At 40.9% G+C, this 19,694-nt stretch overlaps 1 protein-coding gene across 2 annotated transcripts in view; it reads left to right on the top strand.

The window, feature by feature from the left end:
• MNAT1 (MNAT1 component of CDK activating kinase) overlaps window positions 1-19,694 on the top strand; it is a 126,501-nt gene that overhangs the window by 72,765 nt on the left and 34,042 nt on the right. Inside the window, exons 7-8 of one of the 2 annotated variants that reach the window (XM_075753334.1) lie at window positions 15,205-15,326; window positions 17,445-17,517. In XM_075753334.1, the coding sequence (XP_075609449.1) occupies window positions 15,205-15,326; window positions 17,445-17,502 (180 nt within the window). In that variant the 3' untranslated portion in view covers window positions 17,503-17,517. Of the gene's footprint in view, window positions 1-15,204; window positions 15,327-17,444; window positions 17,518-19,694 lie in introns of those variants that run through there. The other variant, XM_075753333.1, reaches the window with a different exon arrangement.

Raw genomic sequence — 19,694 nt, forward strand, 5'->3', positions numbered from 1 at the left:
TATTAAGTTAAAGACATGCAAAATTACTTTGTAAATACTTTCTTACTGTTCTGAAATCTAATTAAAAACCTGCAAACTTCGTCATTCATCATTTTCCCATAAGAGTGTATTTCTTGTGGAGACAGTCTAATATCCTGCAGCGACTTCATGGCATTACAAAAATAATTAATGGACCCTTTTAGGGCAATGTGTGTTGCTACAATGTGGAATAATACTTCAGTGTTGTAAGTGAATTGTGTGCTAGGAAACACTAATCCCTCGTGTATAGTAACAGGAAGTATGAATATTACTTATTAATAATAACATAAAACACCTTAGCACACATGCTTTTTTATGGGCATGTCTACCTTTTCGTAAATAACAGTGAATTTTAATTACAGAAGATTGGTGAGAAGCAAGAACGATTTGTGTAATTAAGAAGATCTGTTTATTTAAAAGCCTTCAGAAGTTGTAAAAGATGGAACTTAGCTGTATGCACGGGATGAATGTTGTGCAATAATGCCCCTTCATTCCCCTTTCATAATAAATCTCCGCAGAGTATTCATCTGAAGGGCTGGATGCCAAAAAGAACAGGTTCAACTTGTCTGTGAGGATTTACACCACAGTAAAATGCACAACTGCTTTTGCAGAGGTCATTGTGAAGGTCACGGAGCCAGTATGCACCACTGAACGAGAGCAGCCTGTAACAATGGTGTGAGAGGTTGGGCTGGGTGAAATCAATATTTAAAACCTCATATGAAATGTAGCAATAAGCTGGAATCGTTAAAACACATGACTTCAAAGCATGTATGCTGTTTTGCAAGAAACGAATAGTCTCTTTTCCAGAAGTTTGCATCTCATACCCTCTGCTGAATGTAGCTCCTAGTCAAAATGCAAGAGGTTTCTCGATTCCTGACAATTAACATTGAAGTAACTTAGTATGTCTACTATATATACACACTCTGAAACCATTAATGATTGCCTGTCCAGTTTGAAAAAAAAAAAACAACAAACCTTCATTGCTATTGAAGCAGATTTAATTATCTGAAATTTGGAACACCTTTTTTTACAGATAAGGTCCGAGTTTGACGATAGGGTCACTATGTCTTTAAATAAAAGATGATGATCATTTCAAATGGCAACCAGCCATCAGTGGGGTTTAGTGCAGAGATTAATTAGTAAACTTTGGAATGCGCTACAGCAAATGCAGCTGATTGGCAATAGCATGTGGAGCAGCAACTGGTGGAAAGCTAGTGCTGCTGAGCTGCAGAGGTATTTCCAAAAAGACTTAAGAGTTCTGTGATGTGCTACGCTTTAAATGGCACTGTGCTGATTGCATCAAACCACCGGTTTTCTATTTATGCAGTTTAGTAAATGCACAGATTAAAGAAATCTGATGTGCATTTGAAAGAAAACAAGTTTTCTTTTCTTGTTTTGATGTGATTAGGTACATCCTATCAATAAATTGTGACACCCCTGAACATCAGTTTAGAGAGGATTTTGGTTTGTCTGCAATGCGTTTTGCAATTTTTTTAGCTGGGAAGACAAATGTCAAGTGTAGTGTCGAATGCTGAGATGTGAATTATTCAGAAAAGACACTGAAGTAAATACAATTAATTCAATGGTTATTGCAGTAAGTAACTTCTTAGAATTCTAGTCTACTTTTTAAAATAATATGGATTACTGAGTATGTGAGTTTATGTGATTTGTAATTGCTTATTGTCTTCCTTTTAAGGTTTTAAACACACGATTAGAGAAATTTGGAAACTTTTTCTGTAAATGAGTTTTCTAATGATGCTTGATCTATTTGGTATGAGTAATGGACCCCATTACATACAGTCCCTAGTGGGACTATTTTCTCAATTTGTGTAGGCCATGGGATTGGGGCCCAGATAATAAAATTAAGATGATTTATATTAGAAATAACTACTCTTGAGAGAGTACTTGGAAACCCTATACACTTCTTAAAAATCTTAATATTACTGCATTAATCTCTTGATGTCCACCTTCAGTTAGAGAGGCATGATCAAGCATAAGAACTCACACCGATACCAGTGGGTGTTCGCTTCAGAAATGGCCGAGTAAAATTCATCTTGCTATACATATCTGGAGCATGGAGCAGAAGCCTGCCCTTGTGGACTGGTTAATGGTATTGCTGAAGTAGTCGTATTAACATTTTTGATCTAAAACTGTCAGAGGTGCTTGATATCATAAGATATGGATCATCTTGGCGTTGACCCAGAAAGCCCTTAAGCATGTGCTTTCAAATTAAGCAAGCGTGTACACCTCTTGGCTTAACTTTCAGCTCTGTTACGTTGTCCTCATTGCAATTTGGTCCGTAGGGCCCATCGATGTGTTGTGGTGGATCTGTGGACCAGGCAATAGCAGATGCTGGTGTCTAATACGCCTGGTTGTGAGCTGCTCGACTCCTGAGCTGTAGGAACAGTCTACGACGAGGAGCAGAGACCAGCACCGTCAGGGTGCTGGTTGTTTCTCTGAAGACCTGTTTCTGCAAGCCTCTGCTTCCTAGACCATTGTGTTTATTGTCATAGGTAATTGCAGGGAAGTGGATGGGCTCAGTTTATACAGTCAGGTTTAGGCTTGCTTGGCTTTGTTGGACTGGACTTGTAGGCCACAATCCAGACAAAGTAATCGGTATGCAACTGCTCCTTTGACTTTGTGAGGCTCTGTGTGTGCTTAAAGCTGGGTAGTTTTCTAAGCTGAATTGGTGTTGCTGAATCTGGGGCTAAGCCCCAAGTAAGTGTATGATAAAATCTGCTGATAGCAAATAGATTAGTTAGCTTGACGTGCCTTTCAATGAATCCTGTGTGTAAATCTGCACAGCATTGGGGCGTTACAGGGTCTTGCAAAATGTTCAGTGATACTGTTTGTTAAAAAGTGTTTAACTTGTGCCTTTGGTTATTTGTGTGCATGTTTCTGTGTGTATACGTATACACGGAAACACCCATGCACACAAAAAAGTCTCATTTAAAAACACAGTATTTGAGCACAGAAATCAGCTCTCAAATTACTGAGACTTGGTTATTTTTTTAAAGCTAATCTGCTGTGCGTATGTACAATATACGCATCCAAGTACATTCCAAAGCATTATGAATAATTAAAAGCAAACCATAGCCCTTGACAGAAAGAAATGTAGGGACATTCAGCAATGTGTTATCCCGGCTAGGCTGCTGGTTTGGTGTGACTCAACTACTTGTATGAATTACAGCGCTCTTTGTAGCACTTGAGGGTTGCCTTTTAGTATTGGTCTAAATCTAAGATATGAAAGATTCAACCAAGTCTAAATTTCCTTGTCTCGATAGCTGCAAACAGTCACTGCAACTCCCTGCTTTTGCCAGTGCCCTGGAGCAGACTGATGTAGCTGCTGGAGTGGCTGGGCTGATTTCGTGGGGTGAGCTGCTCTTAGGCTCTGGCAGGCGTTTTTCCTTGTAGGTCTCTTAGACACGGCGGCTATCGACACTCAGTCCTTGCAATGAAGGTTTCAGCTGACACAGCAACGGCTGTGGAAAGGAGACGGGAGAGAAAAGTTGATGCAGTGTTGTGTTTTAACCGTGACCCAAGATTAATGTGAAACCAAAAGAGAAAACATGGATTTCTCACTATATTACCAGTTGATATGAGTTTATGCCCAGAGCTGGGGCAAAGTTATTTAGGCTGCTGGTGATTTAAATGGTTTGGTTGGTTGTTAAAGCTTTTAGACATGACCTTGCCATCTTTTGCTGAAAATATAATTTTCCTGAGAGTTATACATCTTACCTTCATTTTCTTTTTCTTATCAAATCTTGGACAATTGAAAACAAAACCCCAAAAACCCACCCTGGCTTATTAAGCCAAACATGCTGTGAAAGCTTCTTGAACAGCTTGCCTTGGCACGATGAAATTAATGTGATTATAGTTCAGCAATGGTGGGCGGGGGAAATACCCCTCCAAACTGTCAGCACTTGGGAAAGGAAACACAAAACCTATTATTATTCATACGTACTCTAGAGTTTCTGATTTGCTCCCATTGACTTGAGTGATACGGTATCAGTTACTCTGATGCCTGTAGCGACGGGTTTGTGTTTCACGTAGTGAAGTAGAACAGCAGTGCAGATGCACAGTAGCCCAGTGTTGCTGGATGGATGGCTTCCAGGTAGATGGAGACTTGGGCTGACTGGCTTAAGAGACAGTTCTTTGTGGTCAGCCAAAAATCAGCTCTTGCTGGTGAGTCTAGAAGTGTGTGCGCGCGCGCTGAGTCAGTCTCTTGTATACCTGTATGATTGTACCACTGATTAGACTCGAAAGGCTTGGCAAATCCTATTTGTGTGGGAAGCTCGAGTGCAAAAACTTGCCTAATTTACTTTATTTAAATCAATATAATCCTGCTTAAGGCCTTTTGGAAAGCACATCTAAGTGAACGGTGTTTTAAGTTAACACAGCGTCTTTTGTGTTCACAATAAAAGCTAGTTTCATTTGAAAAGGGTGTGCTTATGGTTACCTTATACAAACTTTTGACATATTAAATGTAGAAGGACTCAATTCTCCTGCGTGCACGCATCATCTATTGTGAAATTTGTACTTAAAAGATTTAATATCTTCAAGTTTGCTTTATGATCAGCAATTCTTTGAACTCGCAAACAAGAAAGTGTGGATAACTTCAAATATCTATTTGAAGTCTGATTCTAAGGAATGCTTATGTTGGTTTTGACCTTATAATATGAAGTTTGATCTCTGTCTCAAACCTGCAGTATTCTAGCAGAAATGTAAATACAGTTTGAACTTGTTTTAGATATCTTCAACATATGCGCTGTCTCCTAAAGGCAGGGGCTTTATTCCAGAGATACTGGATATCCAAACCATGGAAATATATTTCTGTTCATAAGGGCCCAGATTCAGCAGCAGATCTCAGATCAGCAAAGCTCACGTGCGTGTGCTTTCATTCAGGAGACACTGATCTGTGGCGGTTTAGGCTTGAACCTAATACTTTTGGTGAGTGTGAAGCTTCATAGAATAGAGAAGGGCAAAGGGTGGAAGCCAACTGAGATGATTTGGAGTTTTATATAAGCACATAAAGCTGCAAGTTGTCTTGTTGTGTTTGGTTTTTGAAAAGTTCTTATTAACTACTTTGACATATCGCTTTTATTCTCGAACATCTGCTTTAGATTGTTTGCCATAAAAGTGTAAGAATTAATCTTGCCTTCATTTTTGTTATTGCTACCAGAAACCAAACTATTTTTATTACTTCTTGCATAGGGATTTGGACCCTGAACTATTTTCAGAGTTGAGGAGAAAATTAGTTTGTATTTTTTTCTTTCTACCTCACACTCCCACCAAGCTCACAGGTAAAGTTAATTAAATTATAGTTTTTAAGTGCACAAAGATGTTAGGCATGGCTTGTTAAACTGTATAGTAAGCTCTGCTTTGCTTTATTTAGCTCAATATTATGAGTTTTAAGGGAATTAAAATGATCAGCTCATTTTGGTTTGCTTCTCAGAGGAGCAGCTGCCCTGAGCCAGGGTTAAGACATTTGCATCAGCTGTGGAAGAGCTTAGTACATATTTTACTGTATGGAAATAATATATGAAAGTCAAAGAAATGAAAACTTTCCTATATGTTTAGTCCTTTGATTAACAAATGTTCTTAATACTTGTTCTTGGGGCTTCCTTTTTCTTGGATTACATCTTGTTTGTGTTGTTTCCCAAGAAGCTGTCAGTAGCTATGGCGTGCAATGTCAGCGGGAGCCCTGATCGTCAGCATGCTGCATTTGAGTCTTTTCTTTCCCTGTGCTGCGTATTACTAAATTTCAGGGTGTTCTGCTGATGTGGGTTCATGCAGTACTTATGTTGGAGCATATAGTAATCTTCCTTTCTACAATGGAAGTGGTGTGTTTAAGGCAAAACTGTCTTATTATAAGCCTATAGCCGGAAATACTTAGGCAGCCTCTCGAACTTGCTCTAAATCTGATGTTTGTGCTGCAGTTGCTTTCACAGCCGTCTCCTCTTTCAGAATCTGTGGCAACACTTGCTTTTTTTTTTTTTTTTTTTTTTAGTTTGAATACAAGTGTTTTAGCAAAAGGGTTCACGAAGGAGCCAGTGAACAAGATAAACCAGATAAGGCATCTCTTTATTTTATAAATAGATAAATAGGATTTTTCTGGGACTAAGTGAAACTACCATGTGATTATATCGCTGTTTTGCTGCCAGCTTCTATTTTCTCTGAGTGAGACTGTAGATTTTTTTATCATGGCAGGAACCATTCCTTTTTCTTTGTACTAAGGATGCCTTAGGTGTTTCTGGTTATTGTGCTTCAAGAAGCTACAAAGCCGAGGCACTGAAACCAGAGTAATGCAGTAGGCCATGGTACTTCTTGGGTATGTGGAGGGATTCTTTCTGCAACGCTCTCAGGATCAACCAGGGCTTACAAATTGACTTTCTGATCCTGTGAAGTTCTGTGAATCCTTGCCAAAGTACTACTAAAATTCAGGTGCCATTGTATGCTACTTTGAAAGCTATCATGTGTCTGTGGGTTTAAGCATCATTTTGATATGGCCATTTAAAACATAGATGGAAACTTTAACGGAAGGAAGTTAAACCTCTCTGGAAGGACAAAAGTGTCTTTTGTGCAGATTAAAAATACAGTTGCTTCTGCCCTAGGGAGGTTTTTTTTGTTTAGTTTGACAAAATTAATGTGCATTTTCAAAGCAGTGCCGTGAACTGTGTGTTACGTTTTCAGGGTGGCTCTTCCTGTCCCCAGAATAATCAGCTAATGCCTACTTACGTGCTCTGCATGCAAATGAGGAAAAAAAGCCTAGAAATAGACTACTTTCCACTTTATGTTAAAAACAGTCATTTCTAAATATATTGCTAACAGGTTTCAGTTTTCATTTAAAACTTGTCCACAAATACTGTGAAGGCGTATCATGTACTGCTGATGCCTGATAAAGCTTTCTTCGTTTTTCTACTTTAAACTTCACTTTTCCTAAATTTCTCCTTTTTATCTTTTTGGCTGTTTCTAATAATTCACTCTGATGTTTTGTCTTCCTGGTTTTCCTATTCTACTCTTGGTTTTCCTTTCATCTGCCTTTATTGTCCTTTTCATATTTTATTCCTTTTTTTTTGTCCCCGTTTTTGCTATAAAAACTTCCCTGCTTTCTTTTGCCAGACAGTTATCAACCTTTAGCAGTCCCTCCTTAAAATCTAGCTATTCAAGGAATCTCACTTTATTTCTTTATCAGGCAGACATAAGCCATGCTGAATGTGGTGTTCTGCATCTTTATCAACATTTATCTGGGTCTAGGCTGTACACTCAGTGAAACAGGCAACATGTCTCTGATTTTCACACACACACACACACACACAGAGTTTCTCATCTTCTACAGACTGAGGTCATCTTTCTGTTCGGTTTTGTTATTTTAAGCAGTCTTTCTTTTTAAATCATCCATCAGACTCTACATTCCTTAAAAATGATACTGTATAGCTGTGGCTGTTTGGATGGGGGGAGCTGCTTTAGAGGATCTCAGGAAAGAGCAGATAGTGGAGTACAGCGATGTATGGTTCTTTATGAGCTTCTGTTCTACTAATAAAGCAGCTGATTTTTGCAGGTTCCACTGTTCTCCAGGAAATCCTAAGTAATTTTCTTGCATAATGGAGGGATCATTTCAATGTAACTCTTAGCTTTACTGCAACAAAATAGGAACGCCAGTGGATTCAGCTGTACCAAGACTCAAACAATCGCTGCTGGTTGGTGAGCGATGTGCAGCTATTGCTGTGCTCTGACCTCTGCTGATTTCTACTTCACATCCTTTGAAAAATTAGGCCCTTAATGTGGATATTTAAAACAACATTATATTAAAGCCTTTAATCCTGTAATTAGACTGGCTACTGCAGAGCTTGTGCTTTGTTGGTAGCCAAATCAAAATGATCAAGGCTCCAGAAGTCTGACGGTAGATATGCAACAAAAGTTTGCTTAATTCTGCCTAATGCTGTATTACTAACATAGCACATTGGGAATCGGCGTAACAAACGGAACATAACATAGACTTTGAGTCACCTGTAGTGAAACTTTGTCTCTGAAAAATGGGAAGAACCTGTGGTTGTACCCTGAGAAGGGCCATGTCAAGCCCAGGGAAAGCCGCAGTAGGAAAAAGAACGTGTGAGCTGATGTTTGCAAATGCAACTGGCACTGCCAGGGTAGCTGAATACCACACAGCAGCCAGTTCATGGCATGGCTCTTCAACCGAACTGAAAGTGGCCAAAGAGATACTGCGTGCAGGTAGAGCTCCTGAGAACCAGAGCGAAAGGTGCAGAAGCAGCTGAACTCCTTCGAACAGCCGGGTGGATTGCACAGCCGGGTGGATTGCACAAAAGCGAGTAAGCCCTTGGGAGCCGAGACCAAGTTGGGAGCAAGATTGAGAAACAAGTGCTGAAAACCAGGAGGGTGATCTGTGGGCTTAGTAGTTATGTGAAAATGCTGTTGTGTTTTAATTCTTTGTTTCCAAAAATGATACTGTCTTGTGTACCGGGCTGTCCTTTGAGCAGTGCTGGAGACTTTGAGGAAAGTTTTTGGCAGTTCCTGCCAGAACTCTGGAGTCTCCGCTGAAAATGAGTGAGTGACTTGTTGCAGGAAACATCCAGACTATCCCCTGAATCCTAAGTGGGCTCCAGCAGCCAGCGCTGGAGAGGACCATACCGAACAGGCACTGCAATCCATTGATGTGAAGCAAGGGCACCAGGCTTTTCTGTGGAGAGAGTAGTCACTAAATCCTGGTACTGGCGCTGACCCAGAATAATTCTTATTTCGGCATGTTAGATGAACACAGGCTTTCTCCCGAGAGATTAGAGAAATGGGATTTTTTTGGCAGGAGCTTAAAGATAAGTCTGGTCAGGTAATTACTTATGTCAGAAAGTTGTAAAGGAAAATTTTGGAGGCAAGTAGAACTGGTGGTGTGATTGCGCCCATGTCACTCTGTGGCTGATTTCCCAGGTACCTGTTTGCATGTAACAGCTCACATATATGTGACTGTTAATAGCTTCCTTGGTGCTGTTGATCTCTTGCTGTATTTCTGCCATTCCTAAAGCACATCTTTTAAATCTATTTTGGCATTCAAAAATCAAATCAAGTTCCTGTGGAGGGGGGGAAAAAAAGTCTAAATTTAGTCAGATTGTTACTGGGCATCTGAAATCACGTAACCCAGAGAGAAGAGGGGGAGTGAATCTTGTCTCTGTCCTGCCACTTGTGGTCAGATTCTGGTTTTGAGATAAACAAGAAAACTTAAAACTTACGTTGATTTTGTTGGTTTTTGTCAGATCATTTGTTCTCTTTCTGTCTTGGTACTGTGATATCCCCATAGCGCTTTTCATAATTGAGTAAAGAAATCAGATTTATTGTTGGTTTTTAAGAGCAGAAGAAAGAGCAGTTGGTATAAGATATTTAAATCTTTGGAAAAGCCTCCCTGCAAAGGAATTTTAGGCTAAGAAATGGAATTATGCATTTTAGTTTGACGTTTTTCATGTTTATTTAAAAAAGCTGTGGAAGACAGGGAGGGTAAAGGTTAGAATAATATTAACTGAGCCCTCCAAATCTATCAGTTTCATTCTCCTTTTCCTAAGTATTACTGTAGTCAAAGTAAGTAGTTAATCAGAATCAGAAAGCCATATTAGCATTGCTGACATGGATTTGTCAATAGTGAATTGGGAGGATGGGAACTGAAACAAAACCCCCAAACCCCAGTTCTTGGCTCAGACTGCATTGCCTCAGATATTTGCATTAATATTGTTCTGTAAGAAATTCTATTAACATGAAAACTTTCCAAAACCTGAATTCTTTTGTGAGCTTAACAGTAAAATAGTTTCCTAAAACTGCTTATACTGAAAAATTCAAGGAATTTATCGTATTGTTTTAACATTCACTTGAAAGCATTTGGATAATTACACACTCAAACGGCAGTATATCAAAAAGGGTCTTTGTTAACCTCTCTGTCATGCTGCACACAGTCGAAACGATGCTCAGGATGTGTTTTAACAGCCTCGTGCCCTGGCATCCCACAGGACTTGGTTTCTTTTCGACTAGCCATGCGCTCCTTCCGCCAGGCTGGGGGTGGTGAAAAGAGTTAAATGAAACTAACACTGCTGCAAACTGACTTAATGAGATTTAGCACATAAATATTACTATTTCTGTTATCTGATGTGTGCTGTGTTCTGGTAGTGTGGTGATAGCAGACCTGAGTAAGTTCCTAAGCAGAGAGAAACTGAAAAAGCAAAAAGATTTGGCTACATCATCTAATCCAGCCGCTTCTAGTACAGAAACCTGCTTTGTCTGGACAAGTTTTAATGACGCCGATCTCTGGCTTCTGTCTCTTGCCCGGGGATGTTTTTGTGGCATAGCTGTTCCTCCTCTTTCCCCCACTAGTGCATTTTTGGTGTCAATCTCTTTTCTCCTCCTCCTTGGCACTTCAGTTATTTCTGAGAAGACTGTCAGTTGTTACTTCTTTTTGCTGCCGAGGGAAGGAGGTGAAGGAAGGCAATGTCATTTTGGAGACAGGGAAAGGGAGAGGTGACAGGATGGGAAGAAGTGTGAATGCTTCACCTTCAGCTGATACTTCTGGGCTCTGTGTGCTAAAATAACCTCTTTCTGCTAGCAGGCAAATACTGACACCCCTGGCATTTGCCAAGAGTCCCTCCCCAAACCCCTGTGTGAAAGGTGAATTGATACACTAGAATTTTGATGCTCTAGTAGCTGTGACTTTTCCTAAAAGGACATTGTTTTTTGTTTAAAATAAGCTTCTTGTCACTGCAAGGGCAGCTCTTCTCTGTATGTATTCCATGGCTTTTTTTTTCTTAATGCCATGTTATATCACAGTCTGAAATAAAAATTGGCTACTGCTTTTGTTTCTTATAACTTACACTGTTTGAGACATCTCTCAGTTTATCTGGGATAGTGAAAAGTAAATCAGCAAGTCCTGTTTTATTTGTAATGCAAAGACATTATTTAAACTCCCTCTCACGATCTAATCCTGTATTTCTCTCATCTAAAACCATACAGCGCATGAATGGCAAGTCAGTCGCTCACAAATCCATTGCTGTTCAGTCTTTTACATAAACAAAGTCATAAGGATAAGCAAATGCCTTCCTTCTAATTAGCAGTGTGTTTTGTGGTTCCATACATTCCAAAATGTAATAGACAGCTACGGTGCCTAAAATAATCCCAGAGAAAAAACTCATATGCCACGAAGATAGGAGTGGGAGGGAGAGGAGGCAGGAAAATCTGTTGTCTGTGTTCTTGGAAGCCTTTTCGATCTCCATTTGGATACTGTCAGCTTCTTTTACACAAACATTACAGCATCCGAGGGGAATTAGAAATACTTACCCATGACCACAACGTCAGGTCTTAGGTTTGTCAGGCGAAAGCAATGCAAACGCAGGATCTTGGACCCACTGCTTTCATTTTGGTTTTAGCATGATGATAAATGCCTCCTAATGCTGGAAAGAGGTTAGGCTGGCTGTCTAGGTGGAATACAGGAAATTTAAAAATCTTACCTCATGGACGTGAAATGGTTTTTGGATCTGTAAAAGTGCTGTGCCATTCCTAAGTAACAGTTATTGTCTCCTGTGATGTCCCTGAAGTTACACAACAGCTTGCCTTTTATACCAGTCTTGAATGAAATGGCTAGTGGACCACTCGGGACAGGGACACAAAACCATGGTGCTACTGGTCAAATTGCTTTTAACTGAGATAATATTGGTCAAATTGAGCCTTTTAACTTCAACAAGAGTTAGTGTAAACGTACCTTATCGCAACATCAGTGAAAAGAGGAAAGGCAAAACTTTGTTTTCATTGGTTTCTATCCCAGCCTTTTTGCGCCAGTGTGTGGCGTACCCGGTGGCGTGACCACAGTGTGATCTGCACAGGGCTGAACAAGTTGGGAGCCCACCAGCTCAGGAGCCTGCGTGGCCATGCCGATGTATGTGCGTTGTAAGGAGTCATGGTGTAGATGCAGCCTGTTCATACCCAGAACATCTACAGACCAGGTTTGAGCCCCTTTCAAGTGGGAATGTATGTCGTAACTCTTATGCTTTCATCTAGCACTTCCCCAAATCAAGGCAGACTAATACCTAGTTTATAGGAAAAAGTCTTTACCTAAAAGCTTGTGGTTTTTTGGGCTGGGTGTTGTTCCCGCACCCGCCCCCCCCGCCCCCATTGCTAAGTGGAATGTAATCCATGTTCTGAAGCCCATCAGCTAAAGTTGTGAATTTGGGAAAGGAAAACAAATGAGCTCTGTCATACAGCTGCACAGTCTCCTTGAGGTGCAGATCTGCTGGCTGGACACAAAGCAGTGCAGTCATTTTGCCGTGCAAAAGTATGTACTGGTTCCTGACACTTGCACCTTGGCCCAGTACATAGGTGAGAAAGATGTAGCCAGTGCTTTGAAACTTACCTTGATGAACCAAAATGAGCTGCCAATATTTAACGGTGAAGATAATTAACTATTGCAAAAGCTTACCTAGGGGATGTGCCTGGACCTTTATGATCTCAAATCTTTAACTCTAGATTGGATGCCTTTCATAAGAAGATGCTTTGGCTGAACTGCCAGTCCTTGGGCTTCGTACAGGAACACAAAGTGTCCTGGCCTGTGCTGGACATGAGGTCAGACCAGCTCAAGGATGGATGGTTTCTATATGTTGCTTCTCTTCCAATGTTTTGCTGCTGCTCTCTGGGCCACCACATGGCATTGTTTTTGCAATACCCCACCTCACAGGAGGGTCTTGGCATGGCTTGTTGGCTTCCCCATGGTGCATATGCCAGTGCCCACCATAGGGCTGGTGTGCTGACCAGTCAGCCTTCCCACTGTTCATAAGGAGCTCCCCTGCAGTTACTGGTTGACCATCTGAGAGTGAATGACCATCGTGATCTCTTCTGACTTCTGGCACCTTGGGAATCCCACAGAGAGAGGAAGACAAACGAAACATTTTTGTCCTGTCCTCCCAGGAGTCCCCAGAGATGCTCATCAGTAGCAATGTAAATGGTGGTGGTGAAAGAAGCTTGTGATGAGCCTGGTCCGTTTGTAGGGAGCCTTCCCGTGTCTCTTGGCCAACATTGGCAGAAGTCACTCTTGTTAAAAAAGTGTTAGGAATGCACCAGTGGCAACTCCGCTAACAGCGAGCAGCTGTTCTGGTGATGCCCTCCAGAGATGTGGCTCCTGCAATCTGAGCTGCTCCCTTTTTCCACACACAAGTAATTTCCCAAAATATTTACCATGGTTTTGATCTTTGCCTGAAACTGAATTTTCTTTGCTATGGCTGGAACAAAATTACTCTGGATTTGGGAAGACTGAGACTCTTCACCCACCAGATGAGGGTGTACACATGTAAAATGTTGATATGTCTTTCCCTTCGGTTTGGTTAGAGACAAAAATATTCTTAAAAAATTAAATGTAAAAGTCTTATTTAAACATTAATCTCTTACAATGGGTGTAACATGCCCACATGAATGTAGTTACAAAATACAATATTTTCATGAACTTGAACAGGTTGTAAATTGACAATTGCTAGCAATATAAAAAGACCCTGCATTTGTATCTTAAAATATCATGAAGTGGGATTAAAACTGAATTTTTAACCTTTCTCTTCCTAACTTTTTTCTTTTTTAATGTGTGGTTGCCTGCTTTTAATGTTGCAGCAGTAGTTTGTGGCCCAGAAATAATGGTATGCTGACTATGAAAGTTGGAGTGACTCATGGCTGACTCAAGAACTTTGTTCACTATGTTTCGCCTTCAGGATGCTGTCACTGTAACAGTATTAGCCGAGGTCCCGCTAGGCTCCCGGGCAGGGCAGAAAAAGGCCAGAACTATCTGTTCTCATCACAAAACCGGAGCCGTTTCAATGGAAAACTTGTGCTGCTGATATTTCCATAGAGATAGGCCTAGATCCATGATAGTACTTCTCAATGACTGATGTCTTCAATTTTCTTAGCTATTTTCTGCAGCTCTCTAAACAAAAATATCCACGTTCCAAATTCAGAAAGGTCACTGTCCTCAACCACAAATTTAATTAACAGCTTTCCCCTTCTACTGACTTCCCCCTCCCCCCCCTTTAGTTAATTTTAACCCAGTGTCCCACATCAGGAGCCTTTAGTTTCCAGTTGAGGGAGTAGATGCTTCCAGGAGTTGCCCCAGGGAAGTGACGCTCAGTAAGTGATCACCAGTGGGAGCCAGGGCTGTACACGGCATTACACCGTGGAAAACTTCCGATCTCCTGTTGCAGACAAAATGTCTACAAAAACAATACTACTACTTTCCTAAATTCCTACGTTTTGCAGATGTGAAGCTCAATTTCTACAGGGGAAGCCAGGCTGTTTTGGGGGAGCTCATAGTGCTCTGTCTTTTTGCTGCTGCTGCTAATTTTTGTGAGCACCATAGAATACAGTAGAAAATTGAAACTGTGTGAAAGATCAACAAATCAGTGTAGAATGTCACGCAGCAACATCTGTTAACTTTGGCTCTATCTCACATCCTCCTGACCCCTCCTTTCCAGCCACAAGTCTCCTGTTTTGTGAGAGCTTGGAGTGATAGGGACTTGGAGGGTGTGTGTGGGGGAATGTCTAGCTGTTTCTCAGTGGTCTGAAGGGCTTGCAAAAGTACCATCTGGAATGAAGGTTTTCTGTTTGTGTGTTTCTGTATGTTTAGTTATGAAACAAATGGGAATTTGTTGAATGAGTTAATTGTATTGAACTGTAAAAGTCTATCTTGAGAGCTATTATATAGAGGAGCTCACAAAGCCTACAGAGAGAAATGGAAGTGGCTTCCCTTTCTAATTAGGGATTTCAGGAAATAATTGATTACAGAATCAAATAGGGTTGCTTAGAGACATTTGTTTGATATTACTTCTGATAAACGAAATTTTTACCTAATAATAATTTTACTGGTGACACTGGAAACAGCTGCACTCTCTAATGGTAAGCCTGCCTTCAATAAAACTTCTCCCTTTCCTCCTACCTTGTCCAAACTGTTATAGCTAATGAAACATTACTACCAAACTGTAGATCCCAGTAAAAAATTTGTCATGAAGAAATGAGTGATATAGTAGACAGTTATGTTCTTAATGGGATGGTCTTTGTCTAGACCAGGTTAATGATTGTGTTTGCATTGCATTTAAAAAAAGAGTCAAAACAAAACCTTGACCCAGTATGTAGAAATTTTTTACCTTTTTTTTTTTTGTATTTTGTTAACAGGGTCAGCATATTTCACTAGCTCCCATTCAAAAACTGGAGGAAGCTTTGTATGAATATCAGCCTCTGCAAGTGGAGACATATGGACCACAAGTTCCAGAGCTTGAAATGCTGGGAAGGCTGGGGTAAGTAACACGGCAAGTTTTAATTCCCATTTCATGGTGTTAGAGCTGGGACTGTTACCATCTTCAGTTTGCCAGCACGTAGGGGTCTTTTTCTTTTTTCTTTCTTTTTTTTTTTTTTTTTAAGGATCTTAACGAAATATTAGACTTCCTGCCCAACCAACATTTTGTTTGGGTGGATAAGCTGAAATTTTTGGTTCTCTAGCCTTTATAGATCTATTGAGAGCTGGACTGGATTGCATTAGTGTTTTTAAGGTTGTCCTTGGCAGTCGTAGTGAAGTAGCTGTTCATTTTCAGTTGCACGGTATTAAAAAATAAATAAATAAAAATCTGGGGCTTAATTTACCCAGCTGTAAGCCAGTAAAAATATTAAAGTTGGGCAGTTTGCCATGGAAAAGGGTAGATTTACTTGTCGACTGCTGTCTACAGTCAAACTGCGTTTGTGAGAAATGAAGCACAGAGCTTAACTTTGTCAAAAAAATACAATGCAGGGGCTGGTCCAGCAGCTTGGCGGCATCGTGGTGTGCAGCCATGTTTGGAAGGGAGCTTGGGAGCCTGCTGTGCCCGGGTAATGGAGGCTGGGAAGTCCAAAAGTGACGTGGCAGCTCTCTAGAGATGTGTTTGTAGCTGAAACGCCACCTGAAAATGTGCAGCTACTGGGATAGCCAGTGTCACCCAACTCGTCATGGCCTCCCTTTCAAGGTCACAAGCACTTAACAGTGGCTGGAAAATTACGTGGCAGAATGAACGTGCAGACTGGCAAGGCAAGAAAGAGTTTAAAAAAATAACAGTTTATGTTTGACTGTGCAATATGGGAAAACTGAAGCCACAAAGTACTGAAAAAAGTTGAGACACTTTAGTATGCAGTTTCAGAGACCACTGAAATCCAAACAGGAATCCCATCTAGTTCCCTGGCACAGGAGAAATTGTATCTCATCCAGAAAATGATAGAGGTAGATAGACTTTTAAAAGTAAATAAGCAACCTAATGGTGCTTCAGAAAATTCAATGCTATCTGGAATTGAGGTTTTCTCCATTTTTATTATTTCTGTGTCCTCCTGATGACTGTAATTTTTATTACCTGATATCAAGCTTCTGAGACCAAATATTAATTAGCAGTTTAAACTTGGGCAGAACCAGACTCAGCCTTTACCACCTGTTTGGATGAAGCACAGCTGTGAGGGACCTCCAGTTTGAGGGGGGCTTTGAGGCCCTCTCAGCCCTAAGCCTCATCACAAATGAAAATGCTTGGAGGGGGGGAAAAAAAAACATGACTTGTGCAGGGATGTTTCCCAGTCCCTTCGCCTGTGCCTCCGTAAGGTGAGTGCTAGTGTCCAGATCCAGCTGGAACCCTGTTGCTATCTGTGTCCATCCCTCTAACCGCCTGTGATGCTCATTCAAAGGCAACCCAACACCTTGCAAAACAAAATCCTTTAACGTTGCAATGTCTGTGCATGAGCATATTTGGAGCACGGTTTGCAAACAACACTTACAGTCTTTTCTTGGAGCGCTTTGACACATGCATCGTTTTACTCCTCCAAGCATGAACAGCCAGGGTTGTTCGGCTTGACTATGGAGGTGATGAAGGAGTTAAGAGTGGCAGGGGTGCTAGGTAGCTGTGGTAGCACCGGGAGGTTCGTGGGTGGGTCAATGGTGCCCACCAGAAGAGTTCTTCTGAGTCCTGAGGCTGTTTGCAATTCCAAAACAAATACATCTATGCTGTGGGTTCCCAGCTGGTACAACTCTAACCCTATTCCACGGGGTGTCTGAAACACCTTAAACCATGCAAGGCTATTCGTTTATATATTTGTGTTTCTGTGTTTATATGAACTCATGCGCATTTCCTGTTGATGATGAATGCTTAACTAATGTGCCTGGGTCCCTGCTTGGGATTTGTTCAGGCAGCTGCATACAGCTGCCTGGGTGAGGCAGAAGAGCTGGGCACAATGTTATCCACTCCTGCTAAATATTTTTAGTTTCTTCTTAATTTGGACTCATAAGGACAGATTAAATCTGAATTTTTTTTGTTGTTGTTTCTTCCTCTTTTCATGTTCTTGTTAATAATTTTGCAGTTTGAAGTCTGGTTATTTATTGTTTCTGAATAGTTCCCTCAAATGTGCAGGCTGTTATCATCTGAGTTTCTGGAGCCAGAATTATTGCAAAGACACTGCCAGGCTTGAGACTCTGAAGTGACTTCTGGTAGTGTGACTTACTGACTTTTTTTTTTTTTTAAAGATACAGTTTATCTTCAAAACAGTCAGTAGAATGGGCTTTTTGAATGTTCGCATATTAATCTCTTACCTTCTGCAAGACTCACTTTAGGTTTCAGCATCAGTGTTGCTTTTCTTTCTTAGTAAATTGCTGTAATGAAGGAGACAGTTGGCAAGGTGGTTTCTAGCAGAGAGCAAGAAAAAGGGTGAATCCTTAAGGGATCATTTAGAACATTTGATAGGGATCTTTTATAATTAAAAACAAATTGCTTTTTAAGATTACTTGTATTATTTGTTCATTAAGCTTTACAAAAAACTTTGCATGCAGTTCAGTAAACTTGATTCTGTATCCTCCCTTTGCTATTCTGTATGGATTTTGCATGTTTTGCAAAAAGGAAATTTATGTTCAAACTGGTTTTAGAAATTTCTTTTCAGTTTTTCTTGGGGCTGTGAATTTTCTTTTTTTCTGTGTACTGCAGAAAAGCATTAACATCCTTATGATGCATTTTTTCTATTGTGTTGGAAGTCTTAGAATAATGAAGAAATAGATTTTTTTAAAATTTTTTTTTTCAACACAAATGATTGGTATAATGTGTAGGGGTTTGTGCCCTTCAGGTCTGTCCATCTCCTCATCCCATCCCCCATGTCTGTCCGTGTCCCGTCGTGTGTCGTGTCCCATCCCCCCCCCCCTTTTTTTTTTAATGGTGGAAGATTTTCTGGAAGTAATGAAATACAGGTAATAATCCTGGATTAGATGGCTTTCTGGGAGCAACATGTGTTACACTAACTTGTAGACAGTATTTAACCTAATGGCAAGGGGCATGAAGCTGGAGAGGGACTGTTTATAAGAGCATGGAGTGACAGGACAAGGGGTGATGGCTTTAAACTGAAAAAAGGGAGATTTAGGTTAGATGTAAGGAAGAAATTCTTCACTGTGAGGGTGCTGAGGCACTGGAACAGGTTGCCCTGAGCAGTTGTGGTTGCCCCATCCCTGCAAGTGTTCAGGGCCAGGTTGGATGGGGCTAGTGGAGGGTGTCCCTGCCCATGGCAGGGGGGTTAGAACTAGATGGGCTTTAAGGTCCCTTCCAACCCAAACCATTCTGCAAGTCTATGAAGCTTTCTCAGAGCCAGCCTTTGATAGAGGTTCCCTTGACTGCTCCTCTGTGGGGTTACAACAAGAAGTTTCAGTGGCTGATGGTTCCATGGATACAGACTGACTGTGCCAGCTTGGTGATGGTTTGATCTGGGTGGTAAAGGTCACTTTGGGTGTTCAGGCTGTGAGGACCAGCTCATGCCTGTCTCGGCTGTCAAATGGAAATGTGACTTGAAGAAGAGGAGAAGACGTGTATGAGAGCATCTCCCAAACCTGTGGTGCTGTCCTTGGAGGAAAGTGGGGTCTGAGATCACTGTGATGTACCCGTCCTTGAGGCAGGCTCTGCAGCTGCCTGTCCCTCCGTGATTACTAATAGTCCTGGGTCTGTGTGACTTAGTCACTACTGTAAATTACTGAAGTGTTCAGTGACGAGCATTGGGAAATTGTTGGTTTCTGGGTGGAGTTGAAGGCAACCTGTGATGGAAGTTGCATTTAGAGAGCCTGATCTTATCAAAGGCCCTACCGGCACTTCTGCCAGCACTAGAAATGGTTAGATTGGTGTAGTTTGAGTGAAGTGGGGAGTGTGACTTTTGGTTCAAATTGGTCCAAATCTGTTGAACTGCAGAGTCATTGCAAGGCTGTGTGACCTCCCATGGCTTTTGGGGAGAGGAGGTGTGTGGTGGAGAGAGAGAGCAAGAGTGCCTGGATGCTCAGGCACTCACTGCTATTACTTCTGGGTTTTCTAAGAGGGTCCAAAAAAACCTGTCTTTTGGGTTTTGTCTCTTTTTTTTTTTCTTTTTGGTTTTTTTTTTTTTTTTCCTTTTCTTTTTTCTTATGTTTTAGCTGAGCACACTGAATTTGTGTGGTTGGAGGTCTGGATTTTTCTTACTGCAAAACAAAAGAAACGAAAAATATAACAAACTCTGACATGCCAAGTAGGGAAAGACCGAAACAGGATGGGGATGGAAATTAGTTTGTTGTTTTAAAAATGAATGTTTGTTGTGTAGTTTTGATTGAAAAAAAAAAAAAAAATCAAAAAACCCCCCAAAACACCAACAACAAAACACCC

Source organism: Balearica regulorum, chromosome 5 (assembly GCF_011004875.1).
Source record: "Balearica regulorum gibbericeps isolate bBalReg1 chromosome 5, bBalReg1.pri, whole genome shotgun sequence".
NCBI classification, from domain to species: Eukaryota; Metazoa; Chordata; class Aves; order Gruiformes; family Gruidae; genus Balearica; species Balearica regulorum.